This window comes from Lissotriton vulgaris, chromosome 5, assembly GCF_964263255.1.
Source record: "Lissotriton vulgaris chromosome 5, aLisVul1.2, whole genome shotgun sequence".
NCBI classification, from domain to species: Eukaryota; Metazoa; Chordata; class Amphibia; order Caudata; family Salamandridae; genus Lissotriton; species Lissotriton vulgaris.
Window position 1 is genome coordinate 482,107,240 of NC_141693.1, and position 23,566 is coordinate 482,130,805.

The 23,566-nt window shown below is 47.3% G+C and overlaps 1 protein-coding gene across 5 annotated transcripts in view; it reads right to left on the reverse strand.

Annotated features, from left to right (window-relative positions):
• ATP13A2 (ATPase cation transporting 13A2) overlaps nucleotides 1-23,566 on the reverse strand; it is an 831,233-nt gene that overhangs the window by 354,376 nt on the left and 453,291 nt on the right. For all 5 annotated transcript variants that reach the window (XM_086921931.1, XM_086921933.1, XM_086921932.1 and 2 more), the window contains one exon: nucleotides 17,124-17,182. In XM_086921931.1, the coding sequence (XP_086778057.1) occupies nucleotides 17,124-17,182 (59 nt within the window). The remainder of the gene's footprint in view (nucleotides 1-17,123; nucleotides 17,183-23,566) is intronic.

Genomic DNA, 23,566 nt, shown 5'->3' on the forward strand with positions numbered 1-23,566 from the left:
GGTCTTGCATTTGGGAGAGTTAGAGGTATTGGCTTTGTAAATGGCAATTTGTTTTCCTACCAAAAGAGTGAAAGAGGAAAGAAAATGGAAACAGAAAGGATGCTAGAGAAAGGAGGAAAATGGAACGAATCTAAGCTAAGGGGACAACTGGGATGAAAAGAAAATGTAGGGGGAATGGAAATGGCACAATAAAGATAGACTAATCAAAAAGAGACATAAAGGGCCTGCTCTCAAAAATGTGGAAATACAGAGTTAATTGATTGTTGTATTTAAACAAAAAAAGGAATTATTGAAATGAGATAACATCAAAGCAGGATAGATGCAACCACAAGACAACTGTGGTACGATTTGGCAGCCTCCATCTTCTGTGTTTAAATGCTACTGAATAGTAACTTTACAAACCATTTCTACGGGTGGCACATTAGGACCAATTCCCATCCTGTCACTGCAGTTCTCTATTGAGTAGCACTGGAAGTTTAAAGGAACATTCATGTTAATTTGATTGGCGGCCGCTGAACAGTGGTTAGACGCCATATAGATATACTTTAAGATATTTCACTAAATGCTGCACCTTCTACATAGGGATGATATCCAGATACAATATAATATTAAACAAGAAAAGCTTTTGTCTGCATTCAATACTTTACTATAGTAATATGGCGCGTTCAAAGTACAAAATCAGGGACAAGTCTCCACCTAAACATTTAGGACACACAACCTAAAATTAATGTGAAGAGATCAAGGCTGCATTTGTCATCATTTTGAAAATTATCAGCACAGCATTGTGCCTTTCACTTGCAGTTGAAAGTTGAAGAAAACTTGGGCTTTGGCCACAGCCAACTGCAGTGCATTGCCTGGCAGCAGCAGGCGCAGTACTTCATCAGAGCAGGCAACTCCCTCTGTCATCAGAGCAGACAGCTTCCTCTGATTGATTGAGCCTTTTATTTACCCCTGTCCCTTCCTTGTTCCTGGGAGGCTCTCTGAATAATTCAACGCTTGTGGCAAGGACCCATATAAACATTCAGCTGTGGGGAAGGCACGCATTTTTCTCTACATAAAATAATTTGGAAATAGTTTGATCTCGGACAGTGGCATATATCAATATTTGACAACGTTTCAGTCTAGTTTCTAAGTCCATTGGAGGAAAACTGAAAAGTTTCTGAATGCAAACAGAAGTGCTCTAGAGCAAACCACGCCGTACATGTGAAAAGAGCTTTAGGATTTGGCAACACTCAGAAAGTTCCAGCTTCCATTTATGTTTTAGAGCTGACAGTGGTGATAAAGTCTCAATGGTCATGTGTAACAGCATAGACATTCACTGCCTGAAAAAAAAGCTCGGATTTGCACGGAAGCTAATAAGCTGCAGCATAAACATAGTTTGAGAGACAGGATTTTTATAGCCATTTTTACAGAAACCTGGAGCTGTGAATCATGCTCTGTTATTGCAGAGGCGGGCCCTCGAAGGAGGCTCAGGAGCCGGCGTCATAACCCGGTGTCCAGCCCCCAGGTAGGAAGGGTCGGGGGACCCAGTTTGGTGCAAAAACGGGCTCACCAAACAAAGAGAGGGGGAAGCCCCCAAAGGTCCCCCCATCTCGGCCAATGGGGGTGCAGGCGGGTTTCAAACCCTTCAATGGCAGGGGGGGGGGGGTGGGGCGCGAAGCACGTTGGCAAGCCGGGGGGGGGGGCATATAAGCGCTGCTCCCCCAGGTATGCTCCTATCTTCAAGGAGCAGGGGAGCAGCACGGCGTAAGATCTTGTGGGGGAAGTGATGGGAAACGACGACGCCGTGCAGCCAAACGAGCGTGAGCCACGACCGGGCGTAGCGCCAGCGGCACCAGCGAAGGAAGCAACCGGCGGGGGCCTACCCCGTGGCGCCTTGAGCCCACCAGCGACGCCACCGGAGCCCACCCGGTGCGTGCAGGACCACGCGGCGGCAGTGAACACGCGGCGGCAGCAGCCGAGAAAGCGACCGGCGGGAGCCTACCCCACGGCGCCTTGAGACTACCAACGACACCACCCGAGCGCACCCGGGTTGTGCGGGGCCACGCGGCAGCGGAAGGCGCGATCGGCACCGCAAGATCGCCTGACACCACCGGAGCCCACCCGGGGAGTGCGGAACTGCGGGGAAAAGGACACCCGACACCACCAGAGCCCACCCGGTGAGTGCGGGACAAAGAAAGGACACCAGACGCAACCGGAGCCTACCCGGTGAGTGCCGGACAAAAAGGAAAGCACCCGACACAACCGGAGCCTACCCGGTGAGAGTGGTACAAAAAAGGAAAGCACCCGACACAACCAGTGTCTACCCGGCGAGTGAGGGACAATAGGGGAAGGACACTCGACACGACCGGAGCCTACCCGGTGAGTGCGGGACTGCGGTGGGAGCAGCAGCGCGAACGTCCGGCGGGAGCCTACACTGCTGCGCCTTTGCAGTGGCAAGCACGACTGGAGCGCAAGCGCGGCGGCCCCTACTCACCTCGTTGCAGCTGGCCCCAGCGAGGGAACAGCCAAAGAGCCGGGGAGGCTGGCGGGTGAGGCACGAGGGCCGCCAGGGAGCAGGGACACCGAGGACTGAGGAGAGGAGTGTCCCGCGATCCACGCAGGCGCTCCAGGCCGAAGTGTAGGGAATAGCACCCTCGAGTCTGGGGAGTGCAGAGGAGGCAATGCCAGGCGCCCTCTAGAGGAGAGGAGGGCGAATAACCTCAGGCCCCAGAAGAAACAACAAGCATAGGCAGAAGCAAGGAGGCTTTTTGGTGCAGAACACAGCGGCACCCTGCCAGCGAGAGCTGAAGGCAGGCGCAAGGACATTGGCGGCAGCACCCCGCCTGACCACGCAGTTTGGTGCACAGCAACAGTGGCAGCACCCCGCTAAGGAGGAATGGCCAAAAAGGGGAGCACTAAGCAACGTCAGGATGACCTGAATGACCTGCTGAGGAGAATACAGGCAGCCTCGGAGTTGCATGGGGACGACTGGCTGCAGCAATATATCGAACACGACCCAGGGGAGGGGACAAGCGGACAGCAGCGCAACGTAAGCACACCACCGGTAGCCAAGAGAAGTAGGAGGGCGCCAGCGAAGTTCACAGATGTGGCAAAGACCACGAAGGCACCGAAAAAGCAGAACCAGCCACCTGCAGCCAGCACGGCGGCGGCCGGACCGGACCGGGTGAACAATGACACATCAACCAACGGTGAGCATATGAGCGCGATCATTCAGGAATGTTGCAGGACTATGGCACCACTTTTGTTGAAAGGGTTGGGGGTGCAGAACGCAGTGACATCCGGGGCGCAAGCGAGCACAGGGTAGGGGTCCTTGCAGAAAGAGGGAGCCACAGACCCACAGGGAATGGAGGTCACAGGGTTAACTTGGAACCTGCTTAACCCGGGCATGGCGCTGCAGCGCTGGATAGGGGAGCAGGCCGCAGCAAGTGCAGAAGGGGAGGTAGGGTCACCCACGGTGGCATGGGGGAACCCCGATCCCACGAGCATTCCTTCCCCCTGTGGCAGTAGAAATACCCGAGGCTTATGCGCGTCCCTCGCCGGGTCCGGCATCCATGACCACCAGGGCCACAGGTCTAGCCAACCTTATACCCTTAGCGGTAAAGGAGAGAATCTGGAGGAAAGAGTTTATAGATATCTTTTCCTTACTGGAAACAGAGGGGCTTGATCTGAAGACATGCGACAAGAAAGAGGAAGATAAGAGGGAAAGGAGGAGAGAGTGTAAGAAACGGACTTTCGACAATTGGTTAGACGCATTCATGCATCATAGTTGAGAAATTCCTGCGCTGCGCAGCCGACCTATGGCTTTACGAAGCAAACCTACACAACGCACAGCAGCAGTTCCAAGGCGACGCATGGCTAGAATACGATAAGGGTTTCAGGCTAAAAATGCAAACACACCCAGAAATGGAGTGGAAAGAGGACGTCTCCGGGTTCATCCATAAGATGATGGTGGATAAAGAGGTCAGGACATGAGGGGAGAGGAGCGAGCACTCCTTTCGAGGGCCCTTTTAGAAGGGGAAAGGAAGGCCTTTTCAAAAGCACTAACACTTTGGCGCAGGGAAGGGAGCACACTCCAGCAGGCCACCAGCAACATGCTGGAAGTTTGAGGCCAACAAATGTACATACAAGGCAGCATGTAAATTCCAACACATATGTTCAGCATGCGGGGGGCACCCTGCTGCAGGTTGTAGGGGTAAAGACGACCCGAAGCGTGATAAAAGGGAGAAAAAGAAGCAATGAGGCAGGCAGAGGGGTCAGTGAGGGGAGGGCGAGACAGGGAAGCGCCCCGCTAGCATGGTCCCCCATTAACACCCAAAGACTACGCACGCTAGCCAACAGATACCATAATAAGACAGACGCAGAGATACTGGAGCATGGATTTGAGAAAGGCTTTTCCAACCCTTTCAGAGGTCCCCTCCAGCTGCAAGAGAAATTTGAAATTAGCAATGTAGCACCCAGGGGTAGTAACTAAAAAGATAGAGAAGGAGAGGCAATTAGGCAGGATCGAGGGCCCCCTTCCAGCCATGAAGGGCGAGGAGATGGTCATTTCACCACTAGGGGTGGTACCAAAAAAGGAACAAGGGCAATTTCGATTGATCCACCACTTATCATTCCCAGATGGCATGTCAGTAAATGACGGGATCGAGTCGGAGGTGTGCTCGGTGAGCTACTCCACGATCGATGATGTGATAGACCTGATAGGGGCAACAGGCAGCGGTACTCTCATGGCGAAGGCAGACATCGAGTTGGCGTTCCGTCTACTCCTGGTTCACCCTGACAGCTTCCACCTGTTAGGCTTCCAGTGGGAGGGACAATACTATCATAACAAAGCAATGCCAATGGGATGTTCAGTGTCATGCCCCTACTTTGAGTTATTCAGCACATTCATTGAATGGGCGCTGCACGATAGCCACCCTGCGGGGGGGAACTGCATTACCTAGACGATTTCCTGTTTAACGGCCCAGGTGCATCCCCTGAGTGCAAGGACACCCTGAGGGCATTCATTAAGCTAGCAGGTGAGCTAGGGATCTCCCTGTCCAAAGACAAGACAGAGGGACCAACCACAAAAATCACATTCCTGGCGATCGAGCTGGACTCGGTCGCCGGGACATCTAGGCTACGCTTCGAGAAAGTAGAGGACTTTAGACAGGACATCAGGAGCCTATGCGGGCGCGAAAAAGCCACACTGAGGGACATACAGCAGCTCGTAGGAAAATGTAATTTCGCAACCAGGGTCATACCAGCAGGCAAAGTGCTTGCTAAGCGATTGACACAGCTGACACGCGGCTTCACCCAGAAACACCACCACGTCCGGCTCGGGCGGAAGTGAAAAGGGACCTATTGATGTGGGATACCTTCCTGGCAGACTTTAATGGGGTACTGATATGGAGGGAAGGTTGGCTGACCAGAAAACAAATCGAGTTATACACCGATACGTCAGGGAGCACAAGGTTTGAGGTAATCTTGAAGGACAAGTGGAAAGCAGGACAGTGGCCGAGCAGCTGGCATAGGCAAGGCATAACGGGCAACATAACATTTTTGGAACTCTTCCCGATCATAGTGGCGCTGGTAATTTGGAAAAAGGAGCTCCGAGACATGAAGTTGACCCTATGGTCTGACAACAAGGGCGTAGTGCAGGCAATTAACAGATGGTCGGCCAGGTGCCCAGAAATACTGAGACTAGTGCGACGTCTGGTTACCTTACAGCTGGAGGGCAAGATAGAACTGCGAGCAAGGCACGTGCCAGGGGTGGAGAACGAAATGGCAGATGTTCTATCCAGAGCCAAGATGAGCAAATTCAGGGAGCTGGTGCCCAGGGCAGAGACAAATATGACCCCCTTCTCAACGCAGCTGGGGGAATTGGCAGGGTAGATCTTTCAGAATTGATCGTACACACGCTCGCCCTGGCCATGGCGAAACGGTACAGTAAAAACATAGCGATGGTGATGACAGTGGGGGGCATCCAATCCCTGGCTAACGAGGGAGACACACGCAGGGTGGCAGAGCAGTTCATTGGCTGGGCTTACGAGGGCAAGAGATCTAGGTCTTGGGCGCAGGCCCACCTGGCTGCCGTGGCTCACCACGCAAAGTTAGAAACAGGACATAACCCAATTGCATCCCACTACATCAAGACAGCAATGAAGGGCTGGAAAAGGAAGGAAGGTAAAACGGTGGACACAAGGCGTCCAATAGATTTTGAAAAGCTAGGGGCCCTGCTGGGGGCATTGGGGGGCATAGCGACAGACAGATACGAGCTGCTGCTCTTCAGGGCTGCATTTACCATGGCCTTCTTCGGTGCATTCCGCATCAGCGAACTAGTGGCTCCTGCCAGGGAGGGCCAGGCCGAGCACTGCTTACAGGCCAGCTACATAACGCCCAAGGCAAAAGAAGTAGAAATGGTGCTACGGCGGTCAAAAACAGACCAGGCTGGCAAGGAGACCATAGTCAGGTTAAAATGCATCCAAGACCAGAGACATTGCGCGGTATGCTGTCTGTTTGCCTTCATGACAGTACGGACAGCAGGGGAGGGCCCCCTGTTCAAACACAAAGACAGAACCCAGGTGAGCAAGTTTCAGTTCACAGCAGTGATGCGCCTCGCACTCAAGCAGGGCGGGCCGGCCCCCGAGGGGCTTTGGGTCCCGTTCATTCCGGATAGGGGCAGCCACAACCGCAGCACAACATGGGATGAGCGAGGCAGGAATACAGGCGGTGGGGAGGTGGCGCGCACGCGCATACAAAACAGACGTGAGGCCCCAGCTGCTATGACCGGAGGGTACGCGGGGCGAACAAGAGAGTGACCGGCCGTTTTTTCCATTGCTTCGACAGGGAAAAGACCACACCTGGTATGGGTGGTGGGACACTCATTTATCAGACAGATGGATGCCTGGTGAAAAAGCACGGGCCGCAAGCTCGGGGACAGACTGGGGCACACATGCATACAATGGTTCGGCCGGTCCGGCATTCGATGGGAGCAGCTGGTGGCGACCCTCAAAGGCCTACGTGAAGAAGCGGGGCGGCACCCGGACGTTCTGATCATACACCTCGGGGGAATGACTTGGCCGGGATTGGGCAGAGAGCTCTCCTCCTCGGGATACAAAAAGACGTCATAGAGACGTCCAGGGCGTTTGGGCGCATAACAATAATCTGGTCCGAGCTGATCAGCAGAAAGGAATGGCGTGGGGCGGAATCGTACAAAGGGGTGGAGAACTCAAGAAAAAAAGTTAAACCTCATAGTGAGCAAGTTCTGCAGGGCAAACGGCCTGAGATCAATCAGGAATGGGCTGATACACACTGTTATGAGGGTGCGTTCTCAGACTGTCTCATATCAGAAAATGACCTTGTGCAATAGTGGAACTAGTGGTGCTGCCTTTTGTAAAGATGGCACTTTCTGCACTATCAGAACTGTTCACAGTCATTTGCTGGGAGATGCTGTGGTAGGGGCTGCAGACAGGCACCTGTGAGTGGATTTAGGTCAGTGTTGTTTCGTGCGGGCTTCCCTTCTGCCAGCCTGCCCCTCCGAAACCTCTCCCACCCGCTTCACTGTTACTATTGCTGAGAGGCCAATGGGGTTTGCACTCACAGGCCAAGCGTTAATACGTTTTAGAGATAATTAATACAAACAGACACTTTGTGTAGCAAGCAATTATCTTGTGCAGTACAGACTCCGGTTTACCAGAGCCAGAGTCTCTGTGACTTTTGAAGTGTATTACCTGCTTAACAGAATTACAGTGAATTCAGCGTGCCAGTGCCTGGATACTCGATAAGCTGTTTTTTGCTCACTGGGTCGCTTGGTGCCGTAGTGCACTCAGAGGGTTGGGGGCTGCAATAAAGAACTGATCCTCAGCTCCTGGTGGTCAGTGCGGGCCCAGTGAAACAAAGACACCGCTAGGGCCCACGCAGAGGCAGGCGGATTAGGAAATGGTGTGCATCGGCATCGCTTGCTGGCAGCGTGTCATGAGTTAATCACAGCAAAAACAAACAGCCTCAGCCCCAAGAAAGAGGAGTGTGCACATTTTTTTTTAATATAGAGTAAAGCATTTGCTTTGCAACTTTCGTAATTGCCGACCTTGGATGGGGCTGAAAGTGAAGGGGGAGGAGCTCAGAAGCCTTGGCTCAAAAACAGTGGCTGCGACAGGTCCTCTATTAAAAAAATATGCAAATGCCAAATGACGCGTTCCTACTACTAATTCACCTAAGGAGAAGAAAACGGTTTGGACTCTGCCCAGCTCCAGAGGCCTACAGCTACCGAGGCAAGCATGTGGAAAATGCATTAAGTGGCAGAATAGCACATTCTATTTAATTTTTTAAAAAGTACGTCGTGCCCTGCCGATCCGCCCACTTCCACCACTGGCTCCAACCCTAACTAATGCTCTTCAAGACCATAACGCTGCAGCGGAAGCTTCAAAATAAACAAATTATATAGTGCGCAGTACCTGTACCAGCCTGTCCCCTCCTCTGGCTGGGCTTCTGAAGGGTTAAACGCCTGGCCTGGTCAATGCAGAGTGCCACTGTGGCACACTTTTGTCACTGGCTCTTTTGCTCGCAGACAGCTTGAAAAGTGCTGGGAAGGCTGCCCGGCGCTATCTCTCCATGCGCAGGCGATGGCACCGTGAGGACACTGCGAGCGAGTGAGGCCTCTCCGAGCTCATTACAGTCCCTGGAAGCGGGAAGAAAATTAACACAGAGAACGGGAGGGGGCGGGATTAAACACAAACTATGGCAAGAGGGGGGGGAAACAAAGTTGCACACATGAAAGAGTCTAGGTCAGGCAAAATAGAGTGCGAATGCAGCCAGCCAATCAGAGGGGGACATTTTTTTTTACCAATGCAATAGGACTCGTATTTACCCAAGCCCTATTGCATTGTAAATAAAACTGCGGTCGTCCAAGAAGGCAGGAACAGGAATGGGTGGGGGAGTTGTGGTGGGCAGAGAAGTGACGGACTGCGGGAGGGAACGGGGGGAGGCAGGGGAACAAAACAGTTTTAAAAGTAAAGGGGCCGATAGCTATGGAAGGAGAAAAATGACGACATGGCCATCAGAAGGAAAGTTGAGGAAAACCAATCAGATTGCAGCATTTAGAAATTTGGCCAATCAAAAATATAGGAGGAAAGTGGGTGAAGCTTCCTCCACTATACTGTATACACCATCTCTCGACGAGACAGCGCATGTGCTGCCTAGGCGAGACCGAAAAAGCCCTAAATGTTGGACTGACTACACTCTGACAATTAAAAACATTAGTGTTTAAGGAAGCACTGACCACCAGCTAAATCTCCCATCAGGGGTGGGATTTCCTGTTCCGTCCATTTCGCCTCAAGCTTCGCCTCCAAAAGCGCTTAGAGACCTGTTGGTGATTTGCGCTATATGAATACAAATACAAATACAAATACAAATGCACAGCTCCAGCACACCAATGTAGATCCATTATTCTGCTAATGAACAAAGTTCACACATTATCATCACCCCCAAAAATGAGCAACACGGCCAACAAGGAGGGATCCATCACCACTATGGCCTTTGAATCCAGAGGACAGAAAGAAAAGCCTACAATGAGGACATACATCACACAAGATCCAGAAGGACAGAGGTGAAGATCTCGTCCTGAGTAGAGAGGCTTACAGAATGCTGGGATTATTGCCACCTGAGACACCATTGCATGGACCTCCTTGTCCACCAGGCTTAGGCTACCAGCAAGATGAACAAGACAATCACGCCTAGGAGGCAGAGAACTTTCGGGCCCTTCCTGGGCACAGACAACCAAAACATTGTAACCATATCTTAAATGTCCACCTTTCCCTGAAAAGGAGGAAAATACCTCATGTTGGATGTATTCAGGATCACACAGATGAAGACTAGATGCAGAGATGGAGTAAGGAGAGACATCTGCTGATTAATAGAGCCCGAGGTGATGAGCAAGGCCAGGGTACATGATATCAAAGTTGTCCAAGTAAGGAAATGCATTAACACCCAATCTTCTACGGGAGGCCCCTGCAAGCACCTTGGTGAAAACATGCATCATTAGATCAACATGCAGAACTGAAAATAAATAGTGCAGGGAGCTCACTGTGAGGCAAAGATAATGTCTAAAGGCTGAAGGGACTGTGAGGTGGAAACAGGCATGCAAGCGGTCGAGGGAGAAGTCCTTTGAGTTAAATTCCTACAGGACCCAATTCAGAGACAGCATTGTGAACAGGTCCAGGAGGACAAAATTCATAATGGCTCTTGGACCATTATTTTCTAGGGGATCAGAAGTAGAGGAAAGGCCCTTGCACCTCTCCCCTCCAGGGGGTACCACTTTGATTACCCCGTTCTCTGATAAGGTCAGGATTTCCACCTTCAAGATTGAGGCATGCTCTGTAAAACACTTCATGGTTCTAGTAGATGCTCCAGAGAAAGGACTTCAAAGTGTAAGCCATACCAGATCAGCTGAAGCACCCATTGGTCTATGGTGATCAATTCCCACTGGGCAAATAAAATCAGAATTCCCTCCCTTGAACCAGAAGAAGATTGTGAGGGACGGCAATTTAGAGTGGCTTTCTAGCAGCAGAACCACTGGAAACGAAGGGAGATTAGAGCTGTTGCTTCTGGTTCCCTTTTAAGACACTCCCTTCCACAAAAAGAGCGACTGCAGAGTTGTCTAATTTCTAATTTAAAATATTTATAAAGCGCAGCATACACCATGCGGTTTCTTGGCGCTAGTGGGTCGATCGGCAACTGAGGGAAAGAAAACAAGAAGGAAAGGGATGAAGAGCTAAGCGGGGAAGGCCTGATTGAAGAGGAAAGTTTTTAAATCTTTGCGAAAGGAGAGGTACTGGGTAGCAGAACGAAGATGATCAGGGAGGGAGTTCCAAAATGTTGGGGCCAAGGTGGAAAAGTTGGCCCGCCCCACTTTTTACGTGTAAAACGTGGGATCTGAAGAAGAGACTTAGAGGAAGACCGGAGCTCTCTTGTGGGAACATAAGGTTTTATTAGTGAGGAGATGAAGGCGGGGGCAGTGCCCTGCCGGGCCTGGAAGACCATGCAACCGGTCTTAAAGAGGGAGCGTTCTTTCACGGGGAGCCAGTGAAGCTCCCTCAGAAGGGGGGTGGAGTGGTGATAGCGTGGGAGGCCATAGACCAGCCGGGCCGCCTGGTTCTGGATCAACTGGAGTCTTCGCAGGCTGTATGCTGGTATGCCATGATAAAGGGCGTTGGCATAATCCAGCCTTGATATCACCAAGGCGGCCATGATGATCTTAAGTGCCTGAGGGGAAAAGAAGCGGGAAACAGAACGGATGGTACGGAGAGTGAGGAAACAAGAGGAAACCACAGAGCTGATTTGTGAATGGAGGGTGAGCTGATTGTTCATTTTGACACCCAGTGTTTTGACCGTGGTGGAGGGGGAAGGTGCGGGGCCAAGAGAGGGGGGCCAAAAGAGGGAGTTCCAGGGGCTGGATGAACCACCGGTGAGAACCAGTTCGGTTTTATCCGGGTTCAGTTTAAGATGGTTGTGGTTCATCCAGTCCCTGATGAACGTCATAGTAGACTGGAAGTTAGAGACAGAGAGGGGAGAGGAGGACAGGTCGAAGATGAGCTGGAGATCGTCCGCGTAGTTGAACACGGTGACCTCCAGCTGCTGGAGCGCGAAGATAAGAGGGAAGATATAAAGGTTGAAAAGGAGGGGAGAGAGAGAGGATCCCTGGGGAACACCACAAGTGACAGGGAGGGGGGTGGTGGTGAAGCCGCCTAGCCGCACTGCCTGGGTGCGGTCCCTCAGAAAGGAGGAGAGCCAAACCAGAGCTGATCCCCCGATACCAGCCGCCCTGACACGGGACAGTAGGATGGCATGGTCCACCGTGTCAAAGGCGGCGGACAGGTCAAGGAGGACCAGTGCCTGGCATTTGTTGTCATCCATGCCCTTCCTGAGGTTATCTAGGACTAATACCACAAGTTGTCTGCATTGGCAGCTAAGGCAGTTTCTGCTGGGAAGGCTGAACTTTGGAAATGAATGGCTGTACTGCTGGTGAAACTATTTTGATGGAGAGGCCAGCCACTAGGGATATGCTGTAACACAGCTGTCATTCAAAAGCTTCAAGAAGTCAGGTTTTTCACAAAACCACTTTTCACCAGCAAAAGGCAGATCTACAAAGACCGTCTGGACATCTCTGAAAAATCTTGAGAGCATCCAGGTGTACTTGTGCAAGGCCACAGGTGCTGCAATAGAGAAAGCATTAGCCAAGTGTAGTCTATATTCCAAGATCTGTTTGAAGATCTGTCACTCTGAAAAAAGTCACTTAACTTTATTAAGGAAGCTAATGGTAGCCAGTTATCCCATTTCTGAAGTGAATGAATATACCACACAAAAAGGAACATGGCACTGGTGGTGTGTAGGGCACCACGGAACAAAGGCAACACTTTATACCCCATGGAGTCCAGACATTTAGATTCCTGGTCTCGAGGATCATTATGTAACACACTGGAGTTCAGTTTAAGCAAATAGGCTTGAACCACAAGCTTTCTGGCTAAAGGTTTAGGTTGAAAGGAAATGCCAGTTACTGTAAGTGAACTAGGCTTTAGAAGAGTTTTTTTCATGCTGAATGCACTAGTTCCATTAAGACCTTTTTGAACAGCAGAAGACGTTCTGGAGTCACAGGATAGACAGCTGTAGAATTTCCATGAGGATGTGAGAGTTTGGCTTGGAAGGTTTTTTTTTTATATATAGCGTTAACTAGACCTGAAGGTATCAGAGCGATTTACATGAGCACCAATTGTGTTACAGATGGAGTAATCAATTTGTATTCATTAGTTAGGCATGGGGCAATTAAGTGATTTGCCCACAATCACAGGATTTTGAGCGTCCCTGCCGAAACTCGATTCCGGCTCACCAGCTTCGAGGTAGACTGCCCTAGCCATTAGGCCACATCTTCTCCCAAGAATGGAAGGGCAATTCAGTGCCTCTGCTGCTTTACCCCCAACAGCCATTAACAAGCAAACTTTCTCGAAGGGACAGGTCAAAGGATTAGAATGATCTACCTGAGGAGATGTTTCAATGCCACTGGCATTTTGAAGAGCCAAGTAACATATAGCATCACAAGGATAATTGAAGAGTTAGATAATATCCACCTCAGTGAATCAGAAGTCCAAACTCAGCATCTCAAGTGTTCCTTCATGTGTGCTATCCGTAAACAAATGGTCAATACGAGGCTCCTCCTCATATGTCATTCTGACCTCAGCCCTGGCACTCATAGGATTTCTTTATTTTTCGAGTTGGGGTGATGCTCAAAACTGCTCCAAGAACAGTACCGGATGGAACAGCAAAAGCAGCATCTTTGTCAGGGGAGCGAGCTTTTGGCCTGAAAGTTCCAGGGTCATGTGATATCAGGCCTGGAGCTGCAGGGCCCGAAGGGACTAGTCCACACTTGTGAGCCGTAAGGGCAACAGAGGGATGAGGGGCAATTCAAAAAAGTCCAGCATGGCTTTAAAAAAAGCCACAACCTGCCTGGGATTGATCTGGAAAAAACACCAAGGAAGAAGCTGTCAACAGAAAAAAGTATTGCTGACTCTTTGAACGTTTGAGAGTAAGACCTCCTTTGGAAGGGTGGATTGGAAGACCACTCCAAGTGACCATGTTTCGGTTGGGGCATGAACAGTGGAGCCTCCCTCTCCCCGATTGCCTTCACATGCAATGAAGCATGAATCACATGACAAAAGACTGTGATCCAGCCCCAGGCAAAACATACAAATGTTGTAGGGGTCAGACTGACATCGGTTAGCAACATTGTCACCTGGGTTTACCTTCTGACGCACTGGGAAGGTAATTTGCAAAAAGGTAAACAAACCATGTTAATGTTTTAGGTGCTATAGTTTGAATTCACCTTCATAAGAATGAAAGAATTATAATAACACCACACACTGGATCTACAGTGTGGGTATTCATGCGATTAGGTTGCCAGCCTACCAGTTAAATACGAACTAACCAGCCTTAATTAAGTTCCCTTATTAAACATTGCCTTTTTACTGACAGATTCTTGCAAGTTAAGAAGAACCCAGCATCGTTTCACTACACTACTTTACCTTTGTGCAATATCGTCCTAATTATGAACATGGTTTGTTTACCTTATTGCGTTTACTCTTTTCCTTCTGGCTGCGATGAGGATACACAGGGTGAATGTTTCTTAATAAACGCTGTACTTTTTAAGCATTCAATGTATGAAGGCTTTATATAAAAAACTTCCTTTGTTTACTCCCTTTTCTCAATTAACAACTCTGTAACACCGGGCATCTGTCCCGTCTATCATTCTAGGATTTTACATTGAGATTTACTTGTGTAACGGTGATCTTTAAAATGTATGTTAATCTGTTAATCCTTCTACACTCTGACTGTGCCTGTGACTGATGTTTTATGTCTGGTATTTAGTCACGTGACATCATTTTTTGTTGTTTCTCTCCTTATGTGTTCTAATAGGTCATTGCTTTTAATTGATTGAATTATAATATGTTAATGTTTCATATGTATGTTATCTATTTTGTCCCATATTTTCCATTATTTCTAGTAAACTATTTGTTGTACCTTTTTTCTCTCTTATTCACTTTCTTCGGTGAATTACTACCTTTCTTTCGTTATTAACACTCACGTTTTAATGTAATAATAAAACTGTGCTGTGAATCAATATCAGCATTTGTATGTGGAATATATCCTGCGGTCCTGATGAAGAGACTTTTTGTGAAACAGGTGTTGGCCTTAAACAAAAATATAGTCTGACTTGAGAATAAAATTCATATATTGGACAAATACTCATTATTGAGTTTATACTTATTACTTTCAAAGACCTCAAAAACTGCCCGTGTTTTTAGGTCTCGCACCTGGCGACGCAGCGCAAAGCGCTATCGCCAGCAAGACCTATTGTCGCTGACTTGGCTCTCAAGGGAAACAGGAGATGGGCACGCGCAGGCTGCAGGACGGAATGGAAATGTGGACGTGCGCGTGAACACACGATAGCATCCACTGAGACTGTAAACCGTTGCCGTTCATTAACTTTCACTTTCATTGTTAAACATGTACAGATGGCGCCCCTCCCTGCAAGCGGCACGCAATCGTACGTTAATGTTTAGCTAGCACTGCGGCTAAAAAGTAATCACAGGCTGGTGAGGCGCTTTGCTCCAGTGCACTTTGTCGTAGCAGCGCAGCGCTCGCAGGCACGGCAGTGCCGTCACTCACCCGCCTTGGTCGCCTCCCGGTAGCTCTTCTCGGGCAGGCAGGCTTCTCGGGCGTGCAGCATGGTGTGCAGGGGTTGCTTTGACTTGTTTTGTTGCTTTGGCGGCCCCCTCCCATGGCCTCGCGAGCCGCGCAGCCTCCTCAAGCACAGCGGCGAAGACCGCAGGCGCTGCCACTGGGCACGAGCCGTAGGGCACACCGATGTGCACGCTCACGGCGTGTCTACAACGCGCGCATGGCGCTCTTTGCCTTCCACTTGTTTGTATATTGGTTACAGATTCTTCACGCGCCCAGAGTAGACAAGAGAAACGAGCTGCTGCTGGGGGTCTGATCAGGATGCAGACAGTCAACTTCCTGCTCCTGTAGTCTCTGATGAGCGATTTCCCGATTAGATTTCTTGTTATATCTTTGCTGAAGCCCTTAAATGTTCGAAATGTTTAGTCAACACATTTTCGCTTTCTCAGCACAATTTTCTCTCATAGACAGAGGGAGTCCGTTCACGTGATGGTCTATTGCATCAGTTCTGCGGCTGGAAACTTTTTGCAAACTGGCATATATTTTTTCCCCCCTCTTGACGGGCGATCTTGTACTTTGTGTAACGTGGTGTTAGATTTCAATTTCTCCCTAATCTCCTGATCCTAAAGCTCAGTTTGGCAGCCTGCAAATTTTTGTCACTACCCACTGAGCTACTTTAACTTACTCTATAAACGGCCAGCAACAACTCCTGATCCAACAACTAGCTTGCAGGATAATACAAGCAAGTGAATATGTAACAGATTCATGCTGAAAACCGACATAGATTACTTCAGTGCCTCCCAACAATACATTGTTCATCACTTGGAAACAGGCACTATAAGCATTGATGGAAGTACAGTTATGCTGTTGCAACCAAAGAAATGAGGCAATCAGGATCAAAAAGACACTCTGTGGCGTTTTGCTTTGACCTGATGTCCCAATGGAATCTCTAATCAGAAGAACAACAACAAAAAACAGATCTTGCTGAGTACGTGACATTTTTAGGACCAAGAACAGGACACAAACAAATCTTGAGGATAATAGGATGAAGCTGCAAAGACTTCAATACTGTTAAATCAATGGAAGCCAAAAGCACTGTGTGCCACTGACATACAAGTGGGGTGCAACACAAGGTTTCTGAGCGCTTCAGGTCGTACACAATTCAACAAGCATACTGTATTCTTCTTTAAAATCCTCCAATGTTCTTAGGGCTGGGCCTGATAACCTAGTCACACATGCCTCATGGTCCTCACTATGAAAGGTCAGGAGTGATGTCACAGTAAAACTCGATTTTAAACAAATTATGAGATAACAGTAGTGAAAAACACCCCTTTCAAAAAAGTACAAGTAGAACAAGCATTTGCAATGCAATAGGTCTTGCATTTACGGGAGTTTGAGCTATTGACATTGCAAATGATGCCTTTTATTTTTGATTTAGTTTTTAAAACATAAATAAAAGGCATTGTCATTTACAATGCCAATAACTTAAACTCGCGTAAATGCGAGACCTATTGCATTGCAAATGCTTGTTAGATTTGGAATGGAATCAAAGCACAAATGCTCTCAGTGCATCAGAGAGATCAGTGTAAGGTCAGTAAACTATGGCAGTGTTAGTATGAGCCAGAAGAAGGGACCAGAATGTACAAACACGAAGGGCTTCTGTCACTTGTGGGACGTAGCAGTGAAATTTGGAAATTAATACGCATACAATTTTCCAGCTAAGCAAGAGAAAAGGCGCATACTAGGCGAGAGGTCAGACAGCAGGTGCACACACGCGCACACACACATAAAAGCACAGACACACACACACATATACACACACATACACCCTCGCTCACCTGTGTCAGCTTGGAAAAAAATGGGGGTTGGGGTGTGTGGAGGCTCCAAGTGATAGCCACATACACCGAAACTCTCACCTGCTGTCTCCTAGTTGCTCCTTCTGCACCTCGGCGGTAAAACGCTTTCCAAATCTGTCCTGGAACAAAGACAGCTTAATGAGTCACAATGCACTGCAGATGGAAGAGGGGTATGCATTGGGAGAGACATAGAAAGTGCACGTTTGGAACGAACAGCAGGGCACATGCATAGACAGAACATGTGGAAGGGAGGCTCCTATTTCCCCATTCCGATGTGGTGCAGAAGGAAAATGTAAATTCAGTGTAACATGACAACCTTCTGCATATTCGTGGCCTTTTCAGTCGTCCTATGTGATTATAATTAGTAGTCTTCCCCTCACCCCTCGAAAATAGTTGTGTTCTGCGCACATCCAAGAAAAGAGCTCCCCAACAGACTTAAAACTTATTCTGAAGGAATGTCTTTAGGGGGATTGTTGCACGGGCATTGTTAAACAATTATATATATATATATATATATATATATATATATATATATATATATATATATATATATATATATATATATATATATATAAAGGAATCCCAACCTGTCAGTGAATGACAGGCAGCAGCAGGGTGCAGACCTCAAAGCGCCACGGCAGACAGCCAAATGTAAAGCTCACAAACGATCCAAACTCAAGTGAGTAGCAGGTTTAAACGTATATTTGGAAGTAACGCGTTTCACTCCACTAGGGAGCTTGTTCACACAAATGCACTCAGAAAAAGTGAAGGAATATATACAAGGTGTGGGGAGGGGCTTGATTGGGAAAACACGCCCAGAAATAAAAGAGGAAATAAAGAAACAGTGCATGAATTTAAAGCATGTTATTATCACATGAACAGGAACATGTACCACGTATGATTACACAGTTAAAGTAGTGATCAAGGCAATTGTAAACAGTATATTGTAGAATACCCACATGGATCAAAAAAGCGTTCAATGGAAGTGAAAAAATAGCTGGCTATAAAAACAAGCAAGAAAGCAAAATTGCATATGTCACGGCATAGTGCCTATATTATACTTTGCAAACATTTTAGAGGCCAACAAAAAGTTAAAGAACGCAAGAAAAAACAAGACATAGTGCCTGAAAAATCCGACAATGCCAACATTCTCAAAATAGGAGAAAACGTCATCACAATGAAAAGCAGATAATGGTGGTACAAGTTGAATACTGCAAGGAAAATGCAAAGCAGTAAATTGCTGAGGATAAGGAAAACACAATAAATTAAAAAAGTGAAAAAATCATAAAAGATACAAGAGCCCAACCACAAATGTGTAACAATGAAATTCAAAGAAAAAAACAGAACAGATAGTAACTCTCGCGGCGAGATATATATATATGGTTATTAAAAAAGCATGTCTTTAACTACAGTATAGATTTTCATATCCCCCCCCACCCCCAACAATCAATAGTTGCAGCCAAACAACAGCAATGCATCACACTTTTGGGTCTTTTTCATTAGTTACCTTAGCAAATCACCCAGATTTCAAAAACGTTAGTTAAAAGTAATATTTACTGTGCTGGATTCTTTTAAAAATGCATACACACGCAAAGGATTTCCATTCCAACCATGTAAATGGTTCCTAAACTCCATCAAATAATTTGTTATAACCATATCTTTTTTTCTGTTTAGTTTCATTCCGTTTTTTTTTTCTTGCTTTCACTAATTGACACACCTGTTCTGTCCATTACGTTGCTAGTGTGTTAGGCTGGGCCCATAGGAAGCAAAGATTGGGCGGTGTAACTAAGAATCCAGAATTCACCTCCAGCTCCACTGAAAGAGCGTAAAGTGAGTTGGCACTTGTTTGGGTAGGTGCTGCTCTACAGATAAGATGACTGGGGAAAGATTCTTTCAAACTCTTGTGGCTCGAGGTTCTGCACTCCTCCCTGGGTTTCAACAAGCTGCTGAAATGTACGCGGGAGTGAGTAAAAGGAAAGTCCCTGGGAATAAGAACTCAGCAAGAGGCAGTCAATACCAACATCACCAACAGTTTTGTTTTATCTACTAGGCAGTCTGTGTTTCAGTCAAATAGATCTCCACTCTTAACCAGGTTACCACACTGCGATCTCCTTCTCCCTATTCTCAGCATTGCTCAGATACGAACACAGCAAAACGTGCATCTGTATAGCGTACGTTCACCACTTGTAGCATCCTGGTGCTGATTAACAGATGTTTATTGTTACCTAATTAAAGGGCAATCATTTTATGGACCTCAGGAGGATGGAAGCCGGAGTTGACCTTCCAGGATTTGAGCCTGTGACCATGAAGTCACAAACGGATAGCCCTTCAGGCAGCAAGCATTGCAAATGGGCACTGCTTCATTTGAGGAGGCAATGGGGCCATTTGGCATTTCCTCATACTACACCTATTGGCTCAGCCAGACTGCAGCAGGATCTCAAGGGCTGATGTAACTCCAGCTCCTGTCCACTCTCTTCAAAGTGAGCCCTCCAGTGGACTTATGAGCTCTAGTTCATCATCAAACCATACACACCCTCAATTCTGCAAGTGTTCCTCTTTCCTATCCTACTGGCGGCACTGTGGAAATGTCACAAGAGCAGGGTTCATAACCAGTCTAACCTCAGACGGTCACTAGGTGCCTCTGCCATTTTGAAGTGGTGAGTGCAGTATAAGAATCAGTGACGCTGAAATTGGAATAAGGCGAAGAAACATGTCATCCCCTGATTCTCTGGATACATGAATTTAAATTTGTGTAATGTTGTGCTTTCTACTATGGTTCACGAGCTAATTCTGCCACTCTCTATCAATCAAAAAGGAAAATTGAGTAAGACTAAAATCAGCTCCCATTCTGGCTTCCCAAAGAACCCTTTTCTAAGTGTATTCTCTATGAGGTTATCTACTTCAGGGAGATGCAGCGCTACCAGAGTGACTATCAAACACACAAAAGGTGATGGGAAGATGGACTTGGAAGCTGCCTTAGTAATTACCAGTGGCTGAGATTAATTCAAGATTCCATCCATTACTTGTCTGTATACTTTAAAGTGATTATGTCAGGAAGGTACCACCTTCACAGATTGTGTTGTTCACAGACGTGCATTTGTGACCTTGTGCCCAATGCTTTCCTAGAGAATACATTGTTGGCAATAAAACTCATTACCCTCTTAATTATGAAATTAAGGAATTCAGGACTGATCCCCTGATCCTGCTGTCAAGATTTTGTTGTTTGGCATCTGCCTCTGAAATACCCTGAAAGGAAGGTAAATCAATACAGCTTCCTGTCCTTCAACGAAACCAGTGAGATCAACCTTCAAATGCAATAGGTGGTCTTCAAATAGAGACCAAGATGTTCATTCTGAGAGTTCAATGCTGCAGAGAAATTACCATCTTGTCGTCCCAGAGCCTCAAGCTTTTCAGCCAGTTGAAGGTTGGGTCTTTAGGTCTTTGTGTGAGTGCTGCATGGAAACTGTAAAGACGGTACTCTGATACCTGCAAATCCACATTGGTATAAAGTTCTGCTACAGCACCAGACGTTACACATCCAATCTCAGTGTGACTCACAGAGGCCAACCCTGACCGATGAACGACAGTCGGCCTGTTCAGATTCAAGCTGGCAACCTTCAAGCCAAACACAGATTTCTTCAGCAGGTGTCCAGCCACAAAGGAGAATGCTATTTGGGCACACCTGAAAATCAGGAGGATGCAGGAGAACCAAAGACCACATTTTTGTATTTGATATAAAACGGATCCAAAAAGTAGCTACTGGTCCCATCTGGTATAAGTGCCCCTTCAGCAGACATCTAACAGGCACACACTGAGCCCTTGATGATTTCAGTAAGGTCTTGTCACTGATTAAGCCTATTAACCCCAGCATGTCACCAAATCGATGGGCTCTGGAGTATAACTTTCATGCACATGCTTGCATATACGGCAAGTGAGGCACAGGAAGATGGTGTGATCTGCCTAAATCACACTTTTGTTCAAGTGAGAAAGTCGGACTAGAACTTAGAACTCTTTGATCTAAAGTTATCAACTTAACAAACAGGCCACATCTCAACTTAGCTATTAGCCAAACATACCTCTACAGCACGCCTCCACTTAACTACAGGACCGCAAATCAACGTAATCACTTGAATGAAAACCCAACTTCAGTACCAGAACCCACAGCAAATCAGCAAAGGAGACTGGTTGTTTCAGAGGCCCCACTGAGTTTTAAAGACAAACGTAGATCTAACTGCCTAATAGGTGAACAACATACACAGGAGACAGAAGGTTCCGGTACCTTGCGCTGGCATGTTAGGCTCCCTTCACTGAAGACATCTCAGACCCCAACAGATGGATCCCTGGAGCGACTGACTCTCTGTGCCTTATCAAGCGGTGCGCAGAACCCTTGAGCTGTGAGATCACAATGCCTCCCGGGTAACAGCAGGAAACTGACATCACTGCTCATCCAGCATCCACTGTGACGCCAGCCGACAGGAACCCGTCTGCCATTGTGATCGCGGCACTCTGACCTGAATAATACATTGGCGTGTGCCAGAAAGTGAAGTGTTTGTGGGATACTCATTTTACACCCCACAAACAGCCGAAATGCGGAGTCGGCCAAACCAAACTTGAAAAAAGTGGCTTACACAGTAGAGATCCCTGCAACATGTGCATTAACACAGCCTGTCATTACTGTTCCTGTAAATCTTAACCTCCTACATGCACAGAATCCATGCCTTTCATAATTACGTTTAGCAGTGTCTCATCTTTAACACACATTGGTCTTATCCTGGATGTCAGACAAGAAAATATCACTGAAATCTAATTTTTCATTGATGTATTTTTATCATTTCCATATTTGTTGCTTCTGTGCAGATCTGAATTTTGTTTGTAATGCCGTACTGCAGTAAAGATAGATCCCCCTACTCGAGTATGCAGCGTCTACACACAACCTACATACAGCTGTAGCTCTGAATTTCACAACAAGTTACGAGCACAGCGAAAAGCTACGAAGACCATTTTCTCATCTACATTTCTATACACGTATTGATGATTTGGAGAGGGGAAACACACGGCTGCCACTTTAAAGAAGCCGGAAACAAGCCTCCGACGTCCTCGGAAGCTTCTTTCCGGTCCAGGGAAGGCATTGCTTGTCAGTTCCGGCTGTACTGTTCCCCTGAGGCACAGGGTCAGACTGATTTGCATATGGCCACGACTGAACTGGGGTGGCAGAGTGGGCTAAAGAACGGTGATGGATTAAACCCAGATCTGTTGACTTGGTGTGAGTGTTTGATTGGTTCAGATGCTCCGTCCATCACCAACCCCTTTTTTACCCTCTTGTAGGGAAAGCAGGTCGTGGATGGACTAGAGGAAAATCATTAAACAAAATAATGCTCACAGCCAAGATAAAGCAGACCATGTAGCAAGACAAGTAAAAGGTCCAGTCTTTATGGGAGGTAATAAAAGCAGACAAGGCGGTACCAAGGAGGGACTAAGAAGCCTAATAATGACTCGGACGCCAATGTTTACAAAGGACAATGACACAAGCCAATTAAAAATATTGGCAAAGAGTGGGTGGGGACTCAAAGCCAGACTCCAATACTGCATGCCTCGCAGCAGCTCATGTGCGTCTCAGGCTCAACCTAAAAAACATTAACAAAGCAATCAGCTCTCGAGTAGGTGAGATCGATTGGTCTTACCAATGCTTTTTCTCCTAAGTGTTTTGCTTCCCTAATTTTTGGCTGACAATCCTGTATATTGTGGCATCCTGGTTCTCTGTGTCTGTGCTTCATGACATAGCTGCGCTGATGTCATGAGGCACTAGAATCTCCTGCACATCCCCTGGAATGTTATGCTTTGTTCAGCAGGCAGTTACAACCACACTTTGTTGCTGGCTGGATGTTCACCTGTGGATGGGATCTTTATTCTTAATAAACCACTACTTATAATCTTCAACTTGTGGATGTCTATTTTACATTTGGCGACGAGGATGGGATTTATTAGAAGAAGAAGAAAAGATCTCAACACCTATCTCTAATTTTATTTTTATTTTTTTAAAAAGAAGATATGTTTCCAGCTCTACTTGGATAATATCCCGGACTCTACTTGGAACAACTTCTGTGAGATACCGGTGACATTCAACTTAACAAGTTCACGGATAATTCAGTGACATTTAACTTCAAAAGGTCGGTGACATTTGACTTCACAGGGACTTCAATTTCGTCTTTTGGTGGTAAGAAGAAACAAAACTTTCTTGAGAGAAAACAAAGTCTTTGTTTTCACTCCCATTTTTGCATGTTTCTAGCGGTGTGACCTTGGTTGTTGAGCTTTTGTGATCGCTAAATCTGACACTTTTGCGCTTATTCAACGCAGCGCTCTCGACGATCTGCATCTTTTAAAAGACGCCTACCTGCCCAACGTCCTCGCGAGCTGCCTCCTTGGAGAACGCCATTGCCTAGCAGCGTCTTCAGAACCTCGGAGCCTTGGAAAATAAACAAACGAGGTTCCTCCGTCTTCACGTC